The sequence below is a fragment of the Schistocerca cancellata genome, chromosome 1, assembly GCF_023864275.1.
Source record: "Schistocerca cancellata isolate TAMUIC-IGC-003103 chromosome 1, iqSchCanc2.1, whole genome shotgun sequence".
NCBI lineage: Eukaryota > Metazoa > Arthropoda > Insecta > Orthoptera > Acrididae > Schistocerca > Schistocerca cancellata.
Window position 1 is genome coordinate 854,086,035 of NC_064626.1, and position 18,194 is coordinate 854,104,228.

The 18,194-nt window shown below is 44.0% G+C and overlaps 1 protein-coding gene and 1 non-coding gene across 3 annotated transcripts in view; both read right to left on the reverse strand.

Annotated features, from left to right (window-relative positions):
- LOC126189032 (protein outspread) overlaps positions 1 to 18,194 on the reverse strand; it is a 763,892-nt gene that overhangs the window by 372,322 nt on the left and 373,376 nt on the right. For both annotated transcript variants that reach the window (XM_049930867.1, XM_049930878.1), the window contains exon 2: positions 2,561 to 2,641. In XM_049930867.1, the coding sequence (XP_049786824.1) occupies positions 2,561 to 2,641 (81 nt within the window). The remainder of the gene's footprint in view (positions 1 to 2,560; positions 2,642 to 18,194) is intronic.
- On the reverse strand, positions 3,279 to 3,352 carry Trnat-ugu (transfer RNA threonine (anticodon UGU)). Its single transcript has one exon. It is a non-coding gene; the product is annotated as a tRNA-Thr (tRNA).

Genomic DNA, 18,194 nt, shown 5'->3' on the forward strand with positions numbered 1-18,194 from the left:
GTGTAGTCGTCATTAATCTTTCCGACCATGACAATTTGGCAATGCTTCTTACTAACAATCTTATCTGAGCAGAACAACCAAACCGGTGTTTATTATATATGTTCACTACACTAGTCAAACTATGTTGAGGTCTATGGTATTTCAGTTATTACTCTTCCCGAGTTTGATCCAAATAAATCTTGTTAAACCTTAATTGTGGCTGGTTGCTGTTACAATTATGGACCTTGTAGTACTACAGCTACTGTTCTAAACAAGTCAATTTTCGACAAAATACGGTTATCCTTTCTGCACCAAGTGAATACATCTACATCAGGGAATACACACATAACACGCAAGGCATTAGTAAGTAGTTCGCTAATAGTTCTATACATAATCTTTGAACAGGAGCCAATTTGGACATACATTCATCACGGAAAAACAAACAAAAAAAACTACGAAAAGCATTTTCTATCAACGAATGTATCTGTATATAAATTGCACAAGGAGATGAAAACGGTCACTAAAAACAACAATTAAAAGAGGCAACTAACAGATACTTCAGAGGTAACGCATGCTACACTATTAAATTTTACACTGAGTCTTCAGAGTAGGAATTAAAAGCTAAAGGTAACAGCTACACCACTTTATCGCATTACAATATATAATCTCAATGTAATGCTTTTGCAATCAATCTAATGATTTTTCGAAAAAGTGCGCCAACATCTACAGAGCATTGCAGCAACGTCTTTTTCATTCTACTCATGTCAATATCTCACACATGAAGTGGGACGCTGACTCAGTTTTCCTAACAGACTGAAGGGAGCACATGGAGACATGCATGTTCGCGGTCTTGTAGTCACCAGCGTGCCTTTGCGAGGGCAGCGGTGCTGTACGAAACCAGTTTTACTGTACGATGTATGGGGAAAATTGTTTATGATCAAGAGAATCCTGTAGAGTAAGGACCAACCGAATGAGGCAGTGCAGTTGTTAAGACACTGGCTCTTGTCATACTCGGGATGGTGGATTTTGCTCTATTAGGTCATCCTGATTTAGGTTTTACTAAATCATTTCAACAAGTGCCGGGATGGTTTCTTCAGCAACGCCACGGTCACCAACTTGTCCTGAACTATCCTCATAAACATATGTTCTGTGTGTGTGTGTGTGTGTGTGTGTGTGTGTGTGTGTTGGAGTTATGTATTTTCATTGTACATTGTATTATGGTAACAAATCCTATATTGTGAAATGATTCCTCGATGTATAAATAAACAAATAAATAAATAGACAAATAAATAAATGAAATGCGGGAGAAATAAGATATCAAAAAGATCTGCAGACGCAAAAAAGTTTTCTTTCTGGAAAGACTTCCACTGGTATCAAATATTGGTAGAACCGTGAATAAGTTTCGTAAGAGTGTGTTTGGACCAGAACATGTAACGGAAGTGAGACGTGATGTCAGAAATAAAGAGAAATAGTAAGGATTTGGAATGCAGTGTTTTTGAAGAATGTCAAAAATTAAAATCTAAGCAGGATAGAGGATGAAAAAACTTTATGGAAGATCCTTACGGGAAGAAGAGACTAATTAGTGGAACAATCGTTATAGTCCTTGGAAACAGTTAATTTGGTGCTGGATAGAGCATTAGAGCGGAAAAAATAGGAATAGGCAAGGACTACTATATGCACCAGATAGAAAAAGATGGGAGCAGCATCAAACTGGGCGAAAGATCGATGACGAAAAAACTAAAAATCAACAAGTCACCTGCAAAAAAATTGTGTGTCCATGTTTCACGAACTAAGGCATTCTGTCCACACTAGAAATAGGTAAGGCTCCCGTCCACTTTTCCTTGGTGTGTATCGATACCAGAAAGTGGTCTGCAAATTGTTAGTCTCGTCCAACAGTTTCCTGGCGTTAACTGCTATTAAGTATCTTCGGCGGTCATTATACCTACCCATGTAGCAAAGAGAGAAACTTTCATAGCAGAAGTTGCCATCTCTCTGTCTACCAATCACTGTCATTTCCTGTAATAGCAATGCTTCCTGCGAATCTGCCCGATTCACCACCTGACTTTGTAACGGAAAGTCTCATTAAGCAGCCGGTTACCAGCGGTAACAGGTTACTTAACAAGCCCCGCCTCGCAGACCGAGGACACGAGTTCTAAATCCAAACAGTGGGCTGCTAATCACGTTGGCACACAGCCACATGCCGACACCTCTCCACGTCTTAGAAAACGTGGAAATGTATTTTATGCACAACCATCATAAATCCTGGAGTATCTGAACGTGCTCGTAATATGTGAAACGTTCATGTAGCAGTGAACGCCTTGTCTCACTGTAAACATTAGAAGCGTGAATTTCAGCTAGTGTTGCGTGATAAACGACGTATCTAAGCATTCTATAAAGGAAAATGTAGGCGAACTGTAGCACTCTTCTAATACCTGCCGAAGACATTACGTTGAAAAAATCATGCAGTTACCAGTAAATATGTCTTTCCATTTTAGTAGCGGATACTTAAAGCCAAGCAAGTTCATACATATTCAGGACACACGAATAACAAGTTCGTGTGTGATCAGGAGCAAGAACTCACCTTGGTGCGGTTGAGTGGGTTGGAGAAGTCCCATCCTGGCGCCACGAACAAGTAGCCGCACTTGACTATCGTACGCGTCGCCTGCAACAGACAAGCAGAAGCGTGCTGTGAGAATGTGCACACAGAACTTTCATTTCAACAGCAATTTTATTCTACTCTTACCAAATGTGAAGCATTAATATAAGCAACTGTCAACTTCTTAACAATTTCATACAACATAGTACACTTCACTGGCAGCTTCATGCTGCAGGTGAAGATCCAAGTTAACACAGAGATACCACAGTGTCTGTATACTGTGGTGATACCTCTAACCAGCTCACTAAGTTCCTCCAACAAAAGGAAACTAGGAACAGCATCGTTCTTTGTAGTAACTAAAACGTTGTACTCTGCGCTAACTACAGATGTCAATCAAGCTGTACATTGTTACAGTAATTGATGAAGTTTAATCATGGGTATGGTGATGAATAAGAAGGGCCGTACTAGAATTATAATATAGGGAAGTACTCGACAGCATGTCTGTCGTGCACCAACGATTTATATTTTCTTAAACAAAAACAATTTTATATATACTAAGATGGTATCTGTTCTTTGGGACATGTCCGAAAGAACAGATACCATCGGTGACCATGCAGCTCGTTAGAATGAAATTACAATGAAATGAAGACCCTTAGCTGTATACAGGCGTTGACATACATCAACGGGGACAGATGAAAATCTGTGCCCCGACCGGGACTCGAACCCGGGATCTCCTGCTTACATGGCAGACGCTCTATCCATCTGAACCACCGAGGACCCAGAGGATAGCGCGACTGCAGGGATTCATCTCTGGCACGTCTCCCGCGAAACCCACATTCTCAACGTACTGTCCCGCACTACATTCGTAGTGCCCACGCCCATTATACTCATTACTCGCGGCGAGTTGCCGATTCCCGTAAGAGTTCGGGCACTGTTTGTGCATTCGCAGAGAAGAAGATGATGGTATATATATATATATATACAGGGTTATTACAAATTATTGAAGCGATTTCACAGCTCTACAATAACTTTATTATTTGAGATATTTTCAAAACGCTTTGCACACACATACAAAAACTCAAAAAGTTTTTTTAGGCATTCACAAATGTTCGATATGTGCCCCTTTAGTGATTCGGCAGACATCAAGCCGATAATCAAGTTCCTCCCACACTCGGCGCAGCATGTCCCCATCAATGAGTTCGAAAGCATCGTTGATGCGAGCTCGCAGTTCTGGCACGTTTCTTGGTAGAGGAGGTTTAAACACTGAATCTTTCACATAACCCCACAGAAAGAAATCGCATGGGGTTAAGTCGGGAGAGCGTGGAGGCCATGACATGAACTGCTGATTATGATCTCCACCACGACCGATCCATCGGTTTTCCAATCTCCTGTTTAAGAAATGCTGAACATCATGATGGAAGTGCGGTGGAGCACCATCCTGTTGAAAGATGAAGTCGGCGCTGTCGGTCTCCAGTTCTGGCATGAGCCAATTTTCCGCGGGCTACGCGTGAAACTTGCCCGCACGCATTCAACCGTTTCTTCGCTCACTGCAGGCCGACCCGCTGATTTCCCCTTACAGAGGCATCCAGAAGCTTTAAACTGCGCATACCATCGCCGAATGGAGTTAGCAGTTGGTGGATCTTTGTTGAACTTCGTCCTGAAGTGTCGTTGCACTGTTATGACTGACTGATGTGAGTGCATTTCAAGCACAACATACGCTTTTCTCGGCTCCTGTCGCCATTTTGTCTCACTGCGCTCTCGAGCGCTCTGACAGCAGAAACCTGAAGTGCGGCTTCAGCCAAACAAAACTTTATGAGTTTTTTACGTATCTGTAGTGTGTCGTGACCATATGTCAATTTTAATGGAGCTACAGTGAATTTATGAAATCGCTTCAATCATTTGTAATAGCCCTGTATATATATATACTAAGATGGTATAGTTAAGGCTCACCGGCCACTTGACCATCTTCTTCTTCTCTGCGAATGCATAAACAGTGCCCGAACTCTTAAGGGAATCGGCAACGCGTCGCGAGTGATGAGTATGATGGGCGGGGGCACTACGAATGTAGTGCGGGACAATACGTTCAGAGTGTGGGTTTCGCGGGAGGCGTGCCAGAGATAAATCCCTGCAGTCGCGCTATCCTCTGGGTCCTCGGTGGTTCAGATGGATAGAGCGTCTGCCATGTAAGCAGGAGACCCCGGGTTCGAGTCCCCGTCGGGGCACACATTTTCATCTGTCCCCGTTGATGTATGTCAACGCCTGTAAGCAGCTAAGGGTGTTCATTTCATTGTAAAAACAATTTTGACTGAAGTCAGAACTAATGTTAATTATCATGTTCCTCGCGTAAAAAAATACAAATCTATGAAATAACTTACCGACGTTTATAAAGACACTATCGGGTACAGATGACAGACAGAACTACGTGCAAAGAGGAGCTACAGTGGAACCTGACGATGCGGTAGATGCGTTGTCGCGGCAGCTGCAGAATGCGGATCGACAGTTCATCTTTCGATAGTGACAATAACGAATATTGAATATATTTCGTAATTTTAGACGTTCTTACCACTCCTGAAAATTTAGAACCCGTAGGTACAAGGATTTCTTCAACACTGTGTCTGACGCGAAGTCCACTTTGGTGTACATGGATTACACTATGCGGACGTTACGTATTTCATGTTTCAGTCCGCCCGGGTTTGATTCCCGGCTGGTTTGGTGATTTTCTCCGCCCAGGGACTGGGTGTTTCTGTCATCATCATCATCATCATCATCATCATCATCATCATCATCATCATCATCATCACAATCATCATTTCATCATCATCGACGCGCAATCCGCCGAAGTGGTGTCACCTCAAAAGACTTGCACCAGGCGATCAGGTCCAACCACCGAGAGGCCATCACCACACGACATTTCAATTCCGTTTCATGTTTCAGAGGGCTAACAGGATTGAGGCTGAGTAGCCCTACTGGGTCCTATGTAAAGGTCCGATCGAGGTTTGCGAAATTCACTACTCACACCACAAATCAAAGTTTCCAGAGTACTACGTCACTTTTGCAACCAAGTTCTAAGGGAATTCGACAGAGCGTGTTAGGTTGCCATAACCTAGCTGGTCCTAACCGCCAACTACCTTCCAGGTGAGGTATTCTTGTGGTCATGGTGCCATTCTCCGCGTAATTAACACATCTAGAGGTCACAGCTACGTTAATAAAGATCAGTAATTAAACCGAGGGAAGTTACATCGAAATTAAAAGCATAAAAATACTTTCATAACTAACGAATAACGGTATCTAATTTCCGTCTCTCTCTCTCTCTCTCTCTCTCTCTCTCTCTCTCTCTCTCTCTCTCTTTCGTCTTGGGACCACATACTGCACATTTGTTCACAGTACGGACTATACAACTAATGTTATTCTGAATTTATCGCTTACCTCTTGCTAACCATGAACGTCAGTGAGTTTGCGCTTTGTAAGACGTCCACTGAACATTGTCTCAACGGTTGTACAGTAATTGCCCACTTGGGCAACAGCGAAACCAGTCATGACAGCGGGTGAAATTTGCGAAGCGACAGGGTCCGATGAGAGAAAGAGATATCACTCAGCTGGATTTCATGTGGCGCCTTCACGTTCGATGAGCTGTGTCACCAGTAATTACTTTGTGTAATATTGAAGAACAGAAAAAACAATGAGACTACAAGTACGCGGAGCACTTGCACGTCACTGAACGTACGTTCTCTCCTATCTAGCGGAAACTAACCTAACACAACATTTCACCCGCAGCACTAATCATCAAATCGACCGACATTCTAGTTTAGAAATATTTTGTAACTTTTTGTAGATCTTTATCGCTTTATAATCCCTTGAATGTCTTATTAGATTTCTGAAAGGCGTTAGACACTATACAACATCGTGGACCAATAACCAGGATACGACCATACAGAGCAGTTTATATTAAAAATGAAGAAATTCCTCCAGCTGTATTTAAGGTGTCGAGTTCATTTTGGCAACTAGTTTCAACGTTGTAACAATGTTATCTTCAGGCACCTACACTTGTTGACGTCAACTGCGTGCCGCTGATACCAGAAGTCAGTGGTGACATACGGACGTGCTCCCTGTGGCCTTCCACACGGAACAGCAGAATACTGACGATTTCCGGCTTATACAAGATATGCTCTGCAGAGTGGAGGAAGAGAAGCCTCGTCTGCTGAAGGTAATCGAACACCCAGCCATCTTCTGAGACACGATGGTATCATCGACAGTATCACTGAAGGGACAGTGGAAGGAAACATACAAGAGGCAGACCGAGACTAGAATACACCAACCAAATCATGGAGGGTACCATCTGCTATATACCCCTCTCAAAGAGGAAGACCTAAGATAGAAATGCACGGCCAACTGCTGGAAACCAACCTGATGGTTGAAGACCTATGTAGCAAGGAGAATAAGAAGACCAATGCGAGAGTATTACAAAAATGCTACAACTTACATGGGAGTACCTAGAGGGGAGAACATAGAAAAGGTTTAGAGAATCAGCACTGGCAACAGACTCTAGAACGATCCTGCTGTCATCAACATCTCTTACACGGATCGGAAGAAAAGAGAAATGGGAGCTCGTACGAAAGCGTATAGACAATCGTTTTTCGCTTGTTTCATTGGCGGATGGAACAAGAAAGGGAATGAAACTTCCTGGCAGATTAAAACTGTGTGACAGACCGAGACTCGAATTCGGGACCTTCGCATTTCGCGGGCAAGGTAGGAGACGAGATACTGGCAGAAGTAAAGCTGTGAGGACGGGGCGTGAGTCGTGCTTGGGTAGCTCAGTTAGTAGAGCACTTGCCCGCGAAAGGCAAAGATCCCGAGTTCGAGTCTCGGCCCGGCACACAGTTTTAATCTTCCAGGATGTTTCATATCAGCGCACACTCGGCTGCAGAGTGAAAATTTCAATCTGGAAGAAAGGGAATGACTTACAGTGCGCCGCTGGTGGTTTGCAGAGTACGTTTGTAGATGTCGAACAGATAGCTGCTGTAAAGTAGTTCCACCCATTACAGAAATAATGACCTAGCCGTGCTATTCAGTACGACGAGAGGACGATCCGTTGTTTTCGAGAACGAAGGTGCTAGAAATGGGAGCTGCTTCTACGACCGGCATTCAAAGCGGCGTTAAGGAACAGCGATTGAGCAATCTCGGCCGGAGCATACTGTGAATGGGGGGACAGAGGATTGGACGCAGGCGGGATGAAAGAGAAGGGGCCCACAATGGCGCTCTGGGTGGCTCCGCCGCTGGGGCTGGCGGTGCGTGCGGCCGCGGCAGGGCTGGGCTGGCGCCGAGATGAAGTCGCAACGCCGCCGTTTGTTTTTGCGGCGCGCGATCGCCAGGCACGGAGCCGGGATTTCACGCCGCGCCGGGAGCTGCCAATGGAAGCCCGCCCTCGCCTCACCTGTGATTACCGCAGCGAGGGCCGCCTGCGGCGCCGGTGGGATGCTCAGCCCTCCTCACAACCCTGTCTTCCGCCCTCCTCCTCTTCCGCCTTCCTTTCTCGCTATCTCGCAGAAAGACCCTTTGACACGTCGCAACGAAACACGAAATTACATGAAAAACTAAAACCTGAGCCGAAGCGTCATTTTGCACACGAAACAAGCTCCTGATACGACTGACATAACACAAGTTTCTATTTCGACTTGCGTGCGTATTTGCCATTCTCTCATTGTCGGTTATCGACGTATCTCCCTAATATCATACTTCTAGTCAAAATGAGGTAAAGCTGTCATCAGCGCGAATATTGGTTTGCCGCGCGGGATTAGCCGAGCGGTCTGAGGCGTTGCATTCATTGACTGTGCGGCTGGTCCCGGCGGAAGTTAGAGTCCTCCCTCAGGCATGGATGTGCGTGTTTGTCCTTAGGATAATTTAGGTTAAGTAGTGTGTAACCTTAGGGACTGATGACCGTAGCAGTTAAGTCCCATAAGATTTCACACACATTTTTGAACAATATTGGTTTGAACACCAGCTAACTTTACGAGGCATGATCCTATTGGAGGCCTTTCCCCAACCTCTGAATTTACTTACTTAGCCAGTTACGGGGGGACCAACAGTTTAACGTAGACTCCAAACCAATATGCGACTCGGCATTTCTCAAGCTGATAGAGGTGAAAAGCTTTAGATCTGCATTGTTTCTCTACCACTAAATACTTAATCTGCAGTGCGAGGGGTGTTCTGTAAGTAACAGAACGTATCTTTTTTTTTCCTAGACCAATTCCGGGTCAAAAACTGCGGAGTCGCTATGGCTCAAATGGCTTTGAGCACTATGGGACTTAACATATGAGGTCATCAGTCCCCCAGAACTACTTAAACGTAACTAACCTAAGGACATCACACACATCCATCCCAGAGGCAGAATTCAAACCTGCGACCGTAGCACTCACGCGGTTCCGGACTGAAGCACCTACAACCGCTCGGCCACAGCGGAGTCCCTATGGTTTCACGAAGTTCCGATAGGTAGCGGCGCTATTCGTAGTCTTAGAAATGTGCATCTATAATGGATGTGCGTTCCAAGCAGAGACCTGTCACTGTGTTTTCTTTGGCAGAGAACCAAAGCATCGCAGATATTCATAGCCACTTGCAGAATGTCTATCGAGAGATGACGAGGCGTCCGTTATCATCGGAACAAGGTCGCGCAAATCTGTCTGATTTCCCGCGTGCCGGCCGGCCGCACACAACTGGGACTCCTGCAATGTTGAAACGTGCGGACACTCTCATTAGAGATGACACAAAGAACTTCTCCTTCTCCGTGACAACGCAAGACCTCTCAATAGTCTGCGCACCCGAGACGAGCTCACAAAACCTCACTGAACTGTTTTTCCTCCTCCACCCTACAGCCTGGATCTCGCACCTTCCGACTTCCCTTGTGTGGCTCAACAAAGGATCCACTCCGCGAGAAGCAGTATGTGGATGATGGCGAGGGTACTGAGGCAGCAAAACGTTGGCTCTGACGTCGACCACTAGAGTGGTACGTGCGTACAGGCTCTCCCTGGGAGGTGGCGTAAGGCCGTCGCATTGAACACAGATTTAAAAAAAGTGTTGTGTTACTTATTGAATGCCCCTCGTATAAACACAGTCCACCAAAAGTTATTCATACCGCTAACACAGCGTAACATGCTTCTTGTCTTCCTGAAAGCCTCAGTTCCACGAGGATAGGGAACCCACAAGTTACTTCGGGTGTGCTGTACCCAGCTGAAGCCACTCAACGTGCAAATGTATAGCCGCACGCGGAAAGCAGCGAACCCTTCAGAAAACACTAAACGCTTAGTCTCAACACAATGTGACCGAAAGCTTTCGGACAGTCCTATGTGATACAGAGTTGACCACTCATGTCACAAGAGACGAATCCACCACAATAGAGGGAGGCAGTGAATATTACGTTGTCAGCAGAGGAGCACCAGCAGGAGAACGAGCCGCTCAGGAGCGCTCAGTGACTGGTCATTGGATGTCAGATGAGTAACAAATTCGTGACGGTATTTGAACCTTTCTAAATGTGCGCAAGTTGACTGCTGTTGCTGGGATTGTGAATTGAAGAGACAACCACAGCTAAACTGTGAGGAGGCTCTTATATGGGCAGTGACATAGCTTACTGAGATACATCGAGCACGACCGACCTGGTCACGGAAGCACTGGACAGTGGATGACTGAAAAAAAAAAAGAGCGATTTAGAGCGATGAATCACTATGGAAATCCGATGGAAAGGTTTGGATTTGGCGAATTCCTGGAGCACGCTACCTGTCACTTGCCGTAAGGAGTAATGTCAACAGTGAAGTACGTAGACGGGAGGTGGTGGTGGTGACCGTGATGTTTTTCGTTGTTAGGGTGCGGTCCTCTTATTGCAGTTAAGAAAACGCTTAATACCGAAGGGTATTAACAAGTTTTACGGCATTGCATACTGTAAACAGAGTATCAGTTCAAAGACGATAATTCTATCAGCATGAAACTGCACCCATTCATAAAGCACCATCTGTATGGCAATGGTCTGTGGACAATAACGTTCGTGAAATGAACTAGGGTGCACCGTGCCCTGACCTGAACCGAATAGAACGAATTTTGGAAATCTGTGGTAAGGACTATGGGACCAAACTGCCGAAGTCATCGGTCCTCGGTCCCTAGGCTTATACACTACTTAATCTAGGTTAAACTAACTTACGCTAAGGACAACACACACACACAAATTTATATATATATTCTCGAAGGACGACTCGAACCTCCGACGGGGGGGGGGGGGGGGGGGGGGCGATCGTAACAAGACGCCCTAGACCGCACCGCTACCTCGCGCGGCCAAATAAAACACATTTGGGATGAATTATAACGTCGATTTAACTCCAGATCCTAGCGACCAAATGAACTATCATCTCTGGTTTCCATTCTTTATGACGATTCCTCCGCAAACATTCCACAAGTTATTAGAAGGTCCTAAGCGCAGTTCAAGACGCCACAAGGGTGAACGTTGGATATACCTCATATCCATTATTAAGTGTCCGGACATTTTTGTTCAGATAGTGTATTCCGTATTTCTCACATTGGGATTAAGGAAAATTTGCTAAATGAAGTATATTTCTCTCCATCGTCCTCTACGGTAACTGTCCGTCTCTCAACATCTTCTGTGTAGAAACAGTAATATTCACTACTACTGATTTCATTCGCTGTTCAATGGTTCTTTCTTGTATTGAAAATGAAACTTTCTTTACAAGCTGCAAAACATTTTCGGCGCTACAAATAAAATAACGTTCTAAGAAATTACAAGAATCAGTTTGCCACTGTCTATCAGTAGTTTCCTATGAAATAGAGCAGTTTATCAACGCCAGTTTAGTGCATCAGCAAACTACGGGATAAGAAGCACTTGCAAAGGGATTCGATTCTGAAGTAACTCAGTCTCTCGAAAGGTGTAGTGAGCAGTGACATAGCTTACTCAGATAAATGGAGCCCATGACAATCCTGATCGCGGATGCAGCCAAGAGTAAGTCTCGTGACAGGCGGTGTGTAGTGTTACTTGCGGTAGATCGAACATGCCGACTCAGTGAACAGTATGGAGTAGTTCTGGAGGAGGGGGCCAGACTGAGGCCAGACTGGGGCCAGAGGCCTCTGCTAGCTGGCGTGGGACGGCATTCCGGACGCGGCGCCCCATCAGCGCCGTGTTCGGAATGTTATCTGTGACAACGGCGCAGGTGCCCGCCAGATGCGCCGTAGGCCGGAGTGCTCCACGAGTCCCCTGAGCGGACCCGCAGTCCGCGCGCACAGCCCCGTGACCGGGGCATCCGCTCTAGCGGCCTTCACAGCTGCAAATCTAGTGTTCTCTTCGTTGTACGCTTCCCAACTGCTGTAAGACTACTGAACGCTGACACAAACGCAAAAAATTGTTATTAAATTTGAACTCAGCAGGTCTGCAAAAGAGAGTATTGGTACAGCATAGTTCTGCACAATTCCAGTTACATAGGCCAACGGCTCACTGCGTACGTATATCTGGTTGTTCGTTCTCCCTTATGAAATTTACATGCGTAACTGTTGAGCATCTTTACAATTGTCATTGTTGTTGTTGTGGTCTTCAGTCCTGAGACTGGTATGGTCCAGCTCTCCATGCTACTCTATCATGTGCAAGCTTCTTCATCTCCCAGTACTCACTGCAACCTACCTCCTTCTGAATCTCCTTAGTGTATTCATCTCTTGGTCTCCCTCTACGATTTTTACCCTCCACGCTGCCCTCCAATACTAAATTTATGATCCCCTGATGCCTCAGAACATGTCCTACCAACCGGTCCCTTCTTCTTGTCAAGTTGTGCCACAAACTCCTCTTTTCCCCAATCCTATTCAATACTTCCTCATTAGTTATGTGATCTACCCACCTAATATTCAGTATTCTTCTGTAGCACCACATTTCTAAAGCTTCTATTCTCTTCTTGTCCATACAATTTATCATCCATACATGGCTACACTCCATACAAATACTTTCAGAAACGACTTCCTGACACTTAAATCAATATTCGATGTTAACAAATTTCTCTTCTTCAGAAACGCTTTCCTTGCCATTGCCAATCTACATTTTATATCCTCTCTACTTCGACCATCATCAGTTATTTTGCTCCCCAAATAGCGAAACTCCTTTACTACTTTAAGTGTCTCATTTCCTAATCTAATTCCCTCAGCATCACCCGACTTAATTCGATTAAAATGTAACTATTACCAGGTTTGTCAGTCCGTTTAGCTTAACTGTTACAACACTGTTATACCGATGCCGTATCTGAGTACCTATGGAACATCGGTCTTCGCACAGGTTCTGCCTATTCTTATCTCACAGATTATATGCTGAAGAGCATTAATAGTACTGAAACTTAGAATTAATTCTTGAGTTCTATTGAGAAGGCAAGTATCTGAATTTAAAAAGAACTTCTGAAATCGAATTTAAATGTATGAAAGCTTGACATTATGTCAAGTCGAGATAACTTGGCGGCAACTGAATTATTATTCTAATTTTTGTTTCGCACTCTATCACCGTATTTGTCTCTATAATGCTTATTGGTTTAGTTCAAATTTTGAACATCATGTGATCTAGGATAGTTGCTGAGCAATGGGGCAACTTTATGTGGGTGTGCACAGCCTCCACAACTCACTAGAAGAAATATGAAGAATGTGCACGGCACATAAAGTTGACCGGTTGCTCCGCAATTAGATCTGAAGATGTTCAAAATTTGAAGAAAATCGCTAATTATTGTTAAGACAAATGCGACAAGAGGCTGCTAAACAAAAATCAAAATAATAATTTAAAAATGTTTTCAGAATGATATTCATGTTTCCATAAACGTTTTCCCGGTATGTGACCCCGTCGTCATGTTGTTCTATGGACTGACGTACCGGCCACTGTTACGAGTGCTTTTCATCAGGACTACTCGTTCAATCCCGGGTTCTGACTTTACATACAAAAACACAGTGCATTTATCTAGACAAAAATTTCCCCTGTACAGTAACTCTACTTCGCTCTGATGTCTCCATTGTTTGGTAGCAAAAATTTTAGTGAAAATTCCCAGAACAACTCTGAACAGCTGCGCTGTTTGGTATGCGCCAACTGCGTTCCCCCCCCTGGCTGCAGCTCGTGCGTGCCGGCCCGTCCACAAGCAGACACTGTTCCGCACAACAGCGCCATTATCCTAGCTACGCACGCGCGCCCTGCGTCACGCGATGTGCTTTTCTAAAAGCAGAATTACGCGCGCTGCACTAATTCAGCGGATCAGTTGGATGCAGAACACGTTACTTTCTAAAAATATCTCACGTATTCTTTATACCGATACAGAATGTTCGTGGATTGATGATGGAAGATAATGTTGGTGCTGCTTAAGACTGCCGCTGATAATTTCCGTTCGTTGTGTTTTCCGAGTGTTCCATCGTGTTTTCAATAACCTTCGCTGTCCGCCCCTGGTAGCTGAGTGGTCAGCGCGACGGTATGTCATACCTAACGGCCCAGGTTCAATTCCCCGCTGGGTCGCAGATTTTCGCCGCTCAGGGACTGGATGTTATGTTGTCCTTATCATTATCATTTCATCCCCTTTGACACGCAAGTCGCCGAAGTGGCGTCAACTCGAAAGACTTGCAGCAGGCGAACGGTCTACCTGACGGGAGGCCCCAGCCACACGGCATTTCCAAAACCTTCACTGAACTGATGCTGTTAGCAGCGTATAGTCGTAAAATATAGTCGGGAACAAATTCTCTCTCAATCTTTATCGGGTATTAGGTGTTGTGCAACATGTTCTATAACGCTATAGCCCTCAGGAGACATCAGTTATTTATCTGTTCACTTATTACTCGGATTTTTTTTTTTTAAATTTTAATGTCTATGTTTACGCGAAGTACTCTACTCGACTATTAAGGATTCCATTGCTATTTCACGATTAATAATTGGTAGAGATCATTGAGTAGTTATGAGAGTTTATGAACATTTCAGAAATTTCTTCATAAATAATTGTGACCTGCCCGCATAGACGCGCGTTAGAAAGCCGCTTCTGTGGTTCGGAGAGCCTCTTCGGATCCGGATCGAATACCGGGTTGTTCCTATATACTGCCTTTTACACGATCCGCAAACACTTCGAAAACGTTTCCACACTTCCACACGTATAACACTAACAAACGGGGCACACAATTTCCGTCCCTTTAAGGGGGGTAGGTTGGGTGGAGGGGGGCGGCAGGAAGGGCATCCTGTCACTATATAACACTAATATTGCCAACTACAGGTTAACATGCCGACTCTGTGAAGATAACGGCACAAGGCTACGAAAAAGAAGAAGACTTCATAAATAATCTACCCGTGAACTGCTTCAACAGGAGTGTAATATGTGTGTCAGTACAGGATAAAAGGTGGGGAGGGGAAGAAAGAAAGAAAGAGAGAGAGAGAGAGAGAGAGAGAGAGAGAGAGAGGTGGAGAGGAGAGGGGGCAGTAATCGTGGCTTGTGGCTGCAGCGTCAGTTGAGGACGCACGAGGAACTGCGCATGCTCCGGCAGAGATCTAGAACCACTAATGAATTCCCGAAAGAGCGTTCTGTTCTGCGAACGCTGTCTCATCTCTGTGGCCGGTGTAGCAGCTTCCCAAGAACAGCAGAATTTTCCGCAGACGGGACGCACTCGCTACATTCCTCTTGTGCTGACCCTCGAATTTTTCCATCTGCACTCTATATTATCATTTGACGTAGAAAAGATCGAGCTAAATCTTATAGTGGGCGCAACACAACATCCGTTATTGTACTGGCAGACGTAAAAAATGAAGAATCATAAAGACGTTCATTGTTACAAACCGACTGTCGTGCATAATGAATTCTGAATCACCCGATGAAGGAGGTAGCTTAGGGACCACTCCTTCAAACGATTCTTAATTAATGCTCGTCAGTCTTTATTTCTTATCAGGTAGGATTAGTAGGAGGATATAGAGAAGATTTATGTCGTCACTGGTTTGTTTTTGACATCATCGTGCAACTGTGGTAGTTAAACGGGATGCTAATATACCATTCTCTTATCTCAAGACTTGTTCTGTGAATAGCAAAGTGTAATGAATTTCATATTTTATTTGTAGTACTTAATTACATCGAAAGTGAAAGAGCTACAATTAGAAAGTTTCTAGAAAGCATCACGCAATCTCGGCCATTGTCTTCTCTGTAATAATGTCGGGTTTTAATTATTCACTGCACTGATACTTACTGAATAATAACAAAACACCTAAGCATGAGAACTCATTGTTACAGTTTCAGCTGAGTTCAGCAATGTTTAGCTCCCTGTTTTACAGACATTGCAAATGAAACACAAAATATTCTCCTGATCCACACATCCAACATGTGTCCAGCCTCTACACTTTAAACACAGCACTCAATCTTTTTCTTCAGTTGACTCTAAACACGTAATGCAGTTTTCAGTATATTTTATTGATCCATTACTTTCAGTAAATCCTAGTTTTCTTCGCCGCTTTGTAATTGGCTTTCCACAGCCAGCCTTTGTGTGGTTATTTTATTTTGGAGCACACAACACAAGTTCGTCTTTCTTCGGCTCTCTTTCAGACCTTATTTCTTCTGCTTTTAATCTCTTCTCTTAGGTGGCGATGTTTCTCTTTTTTAATTGGTGAAAACGCTTCAGCCGCCTTACTCGCCGTCATTTTGTTAAACATAACATTCCTCACAGCCATCCGCATGAACTCTTCATTCCATTTCTTTCCCATTTCGTTTCTCACTTTCAGCCATTTCAGTCTGAGGAGAAGGAGAAGAAGAAAAAAATGTAATTTAAAATCTGAAATTAATACATTAATAGTGTCCTATATGGAACAAATACTGTCTCACGAAATTCCAATCATCAACTTTCTCCTCCGAATGCGAAAATATTTTATTGATGCCGACCTACATAGGGAGGAACGATCACCAAAATAAGGAAAATCAGAGCTCATAAGGGAAGATATAGTTGTTCGTTCTCTCCGCGTGCTATACGAGATTGGAAGAATAGAGAATTGTGCCAGGCACTTAAATGTGATCTGAAGTGCATCCATGTAAATCTAGATGAGGGCATTATTCAGAATTCAGCAGGATTAAAAAGTCTCTGCCAAGAGAGGCAGTGAATGTGCACGAAATAAATGCCAAGTACGAAACTAAAGATAACATGGTATTGTTTACTAGACGAAGGAACGTTTTACTCGAAATGGATAACGAACGCCTCCTGTGTCATCTAATTTTCAACCCCAAATAAGCTGCCAAACATTTTTCCGCCAAATAGCCGAGCCGATAAACAGAACTGAAAACAAAACAGGACAGCACGAAATTCAGGCAGCAACAAACTGTAGCACCGTGGACCAAGACTGCTCTTTCGCGTCTTACACGTGAATAAATATGGAGCAAGATGCTTCAGGTGGCCGTGTATTACCCCTAAACCTCTTAACACGTAGGAAAGATACTTGGCCTACTAAGAGTCTGATGGACAGAGAGCGTGTCCGTCTTGACACTTCAACCGCCATTACGAATGCCGGTCAACTGATCAGTTAAGAGGGCAGTGAAATCGTTACTTTGGCCACTAGTCCAGGCAGTTTCATGTTGTTGACATGTTGTCGACTGAAGTGTAACTGGGAGCGACCGCTCTTGAGGCCGTAACTCTCTTATCGGAGAGCAGTCTACATCTACATGATTAGTCTGCAATTCACACTTATGTGCTTGACACTGGATTCACAGAACCACTTTCAGACTATTTCTCTACCGTTTCGCTCTCAAGTGGCACGTGGAGAAAATGAACAGCTTCATCTTTCAGTGCCAGTTTGGTTTCTCTTATTTTATTACGATGATAATTTCTCCCTACAGGACATTGTTTGCATTTTGTAAGTGCTCTGACAATAAAACGTGGTCTTTGGTTCGCTTTCCCCACATCGTTTTGAACGAGGTTGTAATGCTTCCAGTGTAAGTTACTTGTAATTATTTTCCGTAAGTGGTTTAAACGTGAATGATTTATGGTATATCGGAAATTTAACTGACTTTTTTTTAGTTTTCTTGGTAACGACCTCACATTTTTTATTGTTCACGGTCAATTGGCACTCTTCCATTTCATGTAGGTATGTTGTCTAAAGCACACTGCAATTGGTTTTGATTTTCTGATGAATTTATTAGACACTAAACGACAACATCGTCTTCAAACGATGTCGCATTTCGGTTTCGCTAGATGATTTCTCGTGATGATTACGAACTGTGACCTTTCTGACAGAAGATCACGATTCCAGTCGCACAACTGAGACACTGTCATCATAGGCTCGCAGTTTTATTAGAAGCCAATTCTCAGGAACCATGTCAAAAGCCACCTGGAAACCTAGAAATAGGGAATCAACTTAAGATTCTCCAGTAGACAGAAATAATTTTTCAGACGTTCTCCTAATTTCTGCCTAATTTGCAGGACTAGCACTCCTGAAAGAAAGGATATTGCGGAGACGTAGCTTAGCTAATGCCCTCTGTAAAGTTCGCAAGCTGGAAGATGGGTTGCTCACTCAGTAGAACAATTGTCCGGGAAAAACAAAGGTCCCGGATTAGAGTGAACACACACACACACACACACACACACACACACACACACACACACATACATACATACA